The following is an 8,019-nucleotide window of genomic DNA, read 5'->3' as shown; positions in this document are numbered from 1 at the left end:
ATCAACCCATGGAGGTCTGGATTTGGAGTCACCCTCAAAATTAAAGTGGAAAACCACGCTACAGGCTGATCCATCTTTGATGTAATGTCCTTAAAACAAGTAAAAATGAGGCTCAGTAGTGTGTGTGGCCTCCACGTGCCTGTATGACCTCCCTACAACGCTTGGGCATGCTCCTGATGAGGTGGCGGATGGTCTCCTGAGGGATCTTCTCCCATACCTGGACTAAAGCATCCGCCAACTCCTGGACAGTCTGTGGTGCAACGTGGCGTTGGTGGATGGAGCGAGACATGATGTCCCAGATGTGCTCAATTGGATTCAGGTCTGGGGAACGGGCGGGCCAGTCCATAGCATCAATGCCTTCCTCTTGCAGGAACTGCTGACACACTCCAGCCACATGAGGTCTACCATTGTCTTGCATTAGGAGGAACCCAGGGCCAACCGCACCAGCATATGGTCTCACAAGGGGTCTGAGGATCTCATCTCAGTACCTAATGGCAGTCAGGCTACCTCTGGCGAGCACATGGAGGGCTGTGCGGCACCCCAAAGACATGCCACCCCATACCATGACTGACCCACCTCCAAACCGGTCATGCTGGAGGATGTTGCAGGCAGCAGAACGTTCTCCACAGCGTCTCCAGACTCTGTCACGTCTGTCACGTGCTCAGTGTGAACCTGCTTTCATCTGTGAAGAGCACAGGGCGCCAGTGGCGAATTTGCCAATCTTGGTGTTCTCTGGCAAATGCCAAACGTCCTGCACGGTGTTGGGCTGTAAGCACAACCCCCACCTGTGGACGTCGGGCCCTCATACCACCCTCATGGAGTCTGTTTCTGACCGTTTGAGCAGACACATGCACATGTATGGCCTGCTTGAGGTCATTTTGCAGGGCTCTGGCAGTGCTCTTCCTGCTCCTCTTTGCACAAAGGCTGAGGTAGCAGTCCTGCTGCTGGGTTGTTGCCCTCCTACGGCCTCCTCGTCGTCTCCTGATGTACTGGCCTGTCTCGTGGTAGCGCCTCCATGCTCTGGACACTACGCTGACAGACACAGCAAACCTTCTTGCCACAGCTCGCATTAATGTGCCATCCTGGATGAGCTGCACTACCTGAGCCACTTGTATGGATTGTAGACTCTGTCTCATGCTACCACTAGACTGAAAGCACCGCCAGCATTCAAAAGTGACCAGAACTGAGAAGTGGTCTGTGGTCAACACCTGCAAAACCAGATTTTTTTTATTGGGGGTGTCTTGCTAATTGCCTATAATTTCCACCTGTTGTCTATTCCATTTGCACAACAGCATGTGAAATGTATTGTCAATCAGTGTTGCTTCCTAAGTGGACAGTTTGATTTCACTGTCACGCTCTGGCTCCAGGACTCTGTATATTGAGCCAGGGTGTGTTCGTTTCACTGTGTTCTGTTTCTTGGTTGGGTGTTCTAGGTTGTTGTATTTCTTTGTTTGCCTGAGTGACTCCCAATCAGAGGCAACGAGTGTCAGCTGTTCGCTGGTTGTCTCTGATTGGGAGCCATATTTAAACTGTCTGTTTTCACTTTGTGTTTGTGGGTTCTTGTTTCGAGTTGGTTGTGTTATACCGTGTACTGTCACGTTTCCGTCTTTTGATTTGTTTCACTTAATAAATTAGTATGTTTGCCTGCAACGCTGCGCCTTGGTCTACTCCTTACCCTGACGATCGTGACAGAAGAACCCACCTAAACCAGACCAAGCAGCGTGTCCAGGAGCCATCGCTGGCAGATCTCCGTGGCAGCTTCGACTGGGTCAAGCCCATTGAGGAGCTGAATGGCGAGAGTTGGAGACAGAAGAGTGAGAATTGGGCGAGAATGATGGAGGCCTGGTCCACGGGGAGGAGAGACCCCCAGAACATTTTTAGGGGGGGGCTCACGACGTCGGGGCAGCAGGAGTACGGGATAGAGTGGTGCAGAAGGATGGCAGAGGAGGCCGCCAGGTTAGGGGAGTCACTGGTCACCAGGGGGAAGGAGGTTGTAGAGGCACGGCGAGAGGTACTGGCGTGTGTGGCCAGTCCGGTCCGGCCTGTTCCTGATCCCCAAGTAGGGCCAGTGGTGTGTGTTCCCAGTACGGTCCGGCCTGTTCCTGCCACTCCCACCAAGTCAGTGGTGCGCGTCGTCAGCCCAGCCCGGCCTGTTCCTGCCACTCCCACCAAGTCAGTGGTGCGTGTCGTCAGCCCAGCCCGGCCTGTTCCTGCTCCACGCACCAAGCCTACGGTGTGCGTTGCCAGCCCGACCCGGCCTGTTCCTGCCACTCGCACCAAACCTACGGTGCGCGTCGCCAGCCCGATCCAGCCCGTTCCTGCTACTCGCACCAAGCCAGAGATGCGAGTCGTCAGCCCGGTCCGGTCCGTTACTGCTCCACGCACCAGGCCAGGGGTGCGCATCATCAGCCAGGTCCGGTCCGTTCCTGCCTCACGCGCCAAGCCAGGGGTGCGCGTCGTCAGTCCGGTGCCTGATCAGGTACCGGTCAGCTGCTCCACAACGGAGTTTGAGCAATCCGCTCCGTCGATGTCCGGTCCAGATCCAGCCAGCGGGGTCAGACCGGACCGGGGGCGCTACGGGGGGATTGTGGAAGGGTGGTGGTCAAGCTCGGAGCCGGAGCCGTCTCCGAGGAGGAATGCCCACCCAGCCCTCCCCTGTTTGGGTTTTGTTGAGGCGCGGTCGCAGTCCGCGCCTTTAGGGGGGGGTACTGTCACGCTCTGGCTCCAGGACTCTGTATGTTGAGCCAGGGTGTGTTCGTTTCACTGTGTTCTGTTTCTTGGTTGGGTGTTCTAGGTTGTTGTATTTCTTTGTTTGCCTGAGTGACTCCCAATCAGAGGCAACGAGTGTCAGCTGTTTGCTGGTTGTCTCTGATTGGGAGCCATATTTAAACTGGCTGTTTTCACTTTGTGTTTGTGGGTTCTTGTTTCGAGTTGGTTGTGTTTTACCGTGTACTGTCACGTTTCCGTCTTTTGTTTCGTTTCACTTAATAAATTAGTATGTTTGCCTGCAACGCTGCGCCTTGGTCTACTCCTTACCCTGACGATCGTGACATTCACAGAAGTGTGATTGACTTGGAGTTACATTGTGTTGTTTAAGTGTTCCCTTAATTTTTTTAAGCAGTGTATATAAAGTACCAGTCAAAAGTTTGGACACCTGCACATTCAAGGGTTTTATTTTATATTTTACATTGTAGAATAATAATCAGGTAGTAACCAAAAAAGTGTTAAACAAATCAAAATTAGGGCTGTCAAAAATAGCGCGTTAACGACGTTAATTAGTTGTTTGCTGTTAATTACGTCAATTTTTTTAACGCATTTCACGCATGCGCAGTGTGACAAATTATTCAGGTCAGGAAAGTGGTTGGGAGCTAGAGGCGAGATGGAGCAAGGTGAGCAAAGTGGGCCTATTGACGGACTCAAATATAAAAAGAATGATGATGGTACAGTTAACAAGTACAAGGTTATTTGCAAGATTTGTAAGAAGGAGTTTCAATTTCACCGGAGCTGTTCAAGCTTGAAGTACCATGTCAACGCCAAACATGCGTTTGCTGGGACGTCAGATTCAGCAAGTGGTTTGCGCCAGACCACGCTGAATGTTTGCAGGCAATTAACAAAATCAACCTCAGATAATTTGACCAACACAATAGCAAAATGGATTGCAAAGGATTGTAGACCCATTAGCATTGTAGAAGACTCAGGTTTCCTTGATGTTTTGCAAGTGGCGTCTCAAGACTAATTCTATAAGCCACCGTCAAGAGCCACAGTTATGAAGAAAATCCACGAGCTCTATGAAAACGAAAAAGAAAAAAGGAAAGAGGTCTTGGCTCAAGTAAATCATATCGCCCTGACAGGAGACCATTGGACATCAGTGAGTAACAACAATTACCTCGGAGTAACTACACATTTAATCAGTGACACGTGGGAACTGAAGTCTTTTGCGCTGACTATATTAAAAACTGAGGAGCGTCATTTTGCGGAGGCTTGTAAAGAACAGTTCCTGTCTGTTGCACGTGAGTGGGACATCGAGGGCAAGACTACAACCATTGGGACTGACAGTGCACGCAACATGGTTGCCGCAATTCGACTTACACGCTATGAACACATGAACTGTGTCGCTCACATGGTGCAGAGAAGTGTCACAGTGAGTCTTGCTGACAGCGGCTTTGTAAATGCTTTGGCCAAGGCTCGCAAAGTTGTCGGTCATTTTAAGCACAGCCCAGCAAATGCTGCGGAGCTTCAAGCACAACAAGTCAGCCTGGGAAAGAAGCAAGAGCCATTGATCCAGGATGTTCCAACACGTTGGAATTCGACGCTGGAAATGGTCAAGCGCGTGAGCAGAAATAAAGAGGCTGTCATCGCAGCCCTGGACAATCAGGAGCACAAACTCGTTTTGCCGACCGCAGCAGAGTGGGATAAACTGCAGAGGCTGGAGACACTTCTAGAGCCATGCAGGTAAATCAGTCTGTAACTTATCAAATAACATCGCTTTGATTATTTTCTGGAATGAAATAAACCAAGTCAAATATCAATAACATGTATCTATGTAAAAAATAATGATGATGATAATAATAATAATAATAATAATAATAATATGTTGATAACCACTGTTCTAATAATACACTGTCTCTGTGTGCATGTGTGTGTTTGTGTGCGTAGGTATGTAACTGAGCTCCTGGGTGGAGAGGCCTATGTCTCCTGTTCTGTGGTACTACCTTCTCTCTGCCACTTGCGTCTCAAGATGGAAGCCTGTGATGAGGACCCTGCATATGTGGTGAGATTCAAGACCAAGTTCAAGGAGGACCTAGCATCCCGTCAAGAACAGCTCAACAATGCATGGCTCCAGATTGCTACAGTTTTGGATCCTCGTTTCAAAGACTTGAAATGCCTGCCCAAGACAGACAGGGAAGAGGTGTGGACCACACTTGAAGGGATGCTGCAACAAGAATCACCCAGAAGGTCTTCACAGACACATGATGATGGGCCACCCAGGAAGAAAATCAGCCTTCTGCAAATGGGCTCAGATTCAGAATCAGAAGATGAAGAGGTCCAACCTGCCATACAGAGGTACAGAGCAGAGCCCACCATTAAATTGGAGGACTGCCCCTTGAGGTGGTGGGCATCTCATTCAGGAGCCCATGAGAAGCTGGCCTCACTAGCTCACAAATATCTAGCCACTCCTGCAACCACTGTTCCCTGTGAACGACTTTTCTCAGTTGCAGGTCACATTGTGAACAAGAAAAGGTCAGCTTTACTTTCAGAAAATGTGAACAAGTTAGTTTGCCTCAGCAACTGGCTGAAAGATGATGAAGCTCAGTAGATTTGAAAGGTGATGTTCAAACAAAAAGACCAGTTTCAGTGCAACATTCAGTGCAAGTAGTTAGCAACTGGATTTTTGAGCAACTGGATTAAAGAATGGAGGAAAAGGTAAAAGATTGTTCTTTGGTTTGATTTAAAAGTTTTATTGAAAATGTTTTTTTCCACAGATGACTCAAATTGTGCAAAAATGTGGTAGGTCACTGTTATGATTTGACTACATTTATTGCTTTCTGTTCAATTGAATACTGTAAATTGTACATCCTGGTTAAGAGGAATGCCAAAGAGGAAGTGATGGAACATTACAAAGACAAATATTATGGTGTGTAGTATGTTTCAGCTTGATTTAAAACACCATTATTTGGCTGTGTTAATAAACAGACATAATATGAAAATTATGTATCTGTGTCCTGTTATTTATCTTTTGGTATGCATTTCAGAAAAAAAATGGTTAGGATTCAGGTGTAATTGCAAATAGTGATTAATCATGATTAATCCACTGAAAATTCGGATTAATTTGATTAAAAATTTTAATCATTTGACAGCCTTAATCAAAATATATTCCAGGTGACTACCTCATGAAGCTGGTTGAGAGAATGCCAAGAGTGTGCAAAGCTTTCATCAAGGCAAAGGGTGGCTATTGAAGAATCTCAAATATAACATGTTTTTGATTTGTTTAACACTTTTTTGGTTACTACACGATTCCATCGGTGTTATTTCATAGCTATGATGTCTTCAATACTATTCTACAATGTAAAAAATAGTAAAAATAAAGAAACTCTTGAATGAGTAGGTGTGTCCAAACTTTTGACTGGTACTGTATATATTTCTTTCCACTTTCAAATGGTACAACAAAGGTAGAAGGTTGCGGGCTCAGACAGAGATCATTGCAGCGCGGTCCGTATTTTTCATGTTGCCGGTGGTCAGACAGAAAACTTTGTGATAAATATACTTGTTCCGCAGATTATTTGGAAACGGTGTCTTTCTGCTGTGTATGCGTTAGCCTAGCTATTGTACTAAAAGCACCTCTGTCAAATTATTCACACACTAGCCTACCAGGCTACCTATGCATGGGCGAATAAATCACGTGGCAGTTATCTTTCCAAGGAAATTAACTTAAATATGATTACGCTATAGTTTACTACAGTGTCTGTTAAAAGAAATAATTTGGGGACGCTCAACCAACGTGAGTCGAGGTAAAATCGTAAAATAGTGTATTATTTTTAACATGCTGTGAAAGTGGTACTCACTTTTAGGAATGGGTAATCGTTTACAAGTTGCAAACTATATCATAAACCCATCGTTGAAAACCACATTTTTCATCTTCTGTGGTTTGGTAACTTCCTGTTGTTCAACGAACCGGAATGAAGAAGCAGAGTTTGGAAAAAATGTATTTGGTGTCCATTAAGTCTTAAACAGCAAGGGGGCATTGTTTCCACTCCGTTGTGGCCGTCCCCATTTAAATGCAAGACCTCATCATACCATTGTTGTGTTGTTTTACACTTAGTGTACTAACTTGAACTCCACTACCCTCTTTTTGGGATTTACAGGAAACACCTATCCCACCCCCCTCCTCCCTCTCCCTCCAACCCTCCTCCCCCCTCCCCCTCTTGGGGTCCCCAGGTCGTGCCTCTCCTGGTAACTTACTGCTGGGTCTGAAGAGGGTGTCTGTGCTGCTGGTCGACTGCAGGAAAACACCGGGACGGAGTGGGTTTATGCTCTTACATACATTTATTTTGGGACACTCCCTAGATGTCCTTAATTACCATTAAATACCTTCTTAAAATGTAGACTCATTAGAAGCACTCCTACCCCATTGGTTACATTGATTTTAACCCATCCAAAATGCTCGAATCCGATCACAAGAGTTTGGAAAGCTGGGCCTTGAACTAACTTCGATTTGAAGAAGGAACCCTAACTGTCTGTCTTTGTTTCACAGGGGACAGCCCTAACCGTCGCTCTCTCAGTAGAAGGGGCTTATCATCTGGGGAGGCTAACCGACATCATGATGCTGATGAGACAGAGAAGAGTCTCTCCAGATCAGAACACCTCAAGAAACACCAGCAGAGACTTACAGGGAAGAAATCTCACTGCTGCTTTGACTGTGGAAAGAGTTTCACCTCTTCAGCAAAACTTAAAACACACCAGAGAATACACACAGGAGAGAAGCCTTACAGCTGTGATCAATGTGGGAAGGGATTCACTCAGTCAGAACACCTGGTTTTACACAAGAGAATACACACAGGAGAGAAGCCTTTTGGTTGTGATCAGTGTGGGAAGAGATTCACTCATTCAGGAAACCTGGCTAGACACAAGAGAATACACACAGGAGAGAAACCTTATAGCTGTGATCAATGTGGGAAGAGATTCACTCATTCAGGAAGCCTGGTTAAACACAAGAGAATACACACAGGAGAGAAGCCTTTTGGTTGTGATCAGTGTGGGAAGAGATTCACTCAGTCAGAAAACCTGGTTTTACACAAGAGAATACACACAGGAGAGAAGCCCTTCCACTGCTCAGACTGTGGAATGAGCTCAACCACTTCAAAAGGACTTCTAGTACACCAGAGAACACACACAGGAGAGAAGCCTTTTGGTTGTGATCAGTGTGGGAAGAGATTCACTCAGTCAGGAAACCTGGCTAGACACAAGAGAAAACACCACACTGTTGGGTAACCTTTCCACTTTTGTTAGCTCAATCCTGTT

At 46.6% G+C, this 8,019-nt stretch overlaps 1 protein-coding gene across 1 annotated transcript; it reads left to right on the top strand.

The window, feature by feature from the left end:
- Nucleotides 1-3,906: 3,906 nt before the first annotated feature.
- On the top strand, nt 3,907-5,317 carry LOC311119528 (E3 SUMO-protein ligase ZBED1-like; the record flags this gene model as incomplete). The annotated part of the gene is made up of 2 exons (XM_084194201.1): nt 3,907-4,452; nt 4,657-5,317. The coding sequence occupies exons 1-2, from the start codon at nt 4,067-4,069 to the stop codon at nt 5,315-5,317; spliced, it is 1,047 nt and encodes a 348-aa protein (XP_084050327.1). The 5' UTR covers nt 3,907-4,066.
- Nucleotides 5,318-8,019: the final 2,702 nt, after the last annotated feature.

This window comes from Coregonus lavaretus (assembly GCF_964263955.1).
Source record: "Coregonus lavaretus genome assembly, contig: HAP1_SCAFFOLD_140, whole genome shotgun sequence".
NCBI classification, from domain to species: Eukaryota; Metazoa; Chordata; class Actinopteri; order Salmoniformes; family Salmonidae; genus Coregonus; species Coregonus lavaretus.
The sequence above is the reverse complement of the archived record's forward strand: the minus strand, read 5'-3'. Positions and strand labels throughout refer to the sequence as shown.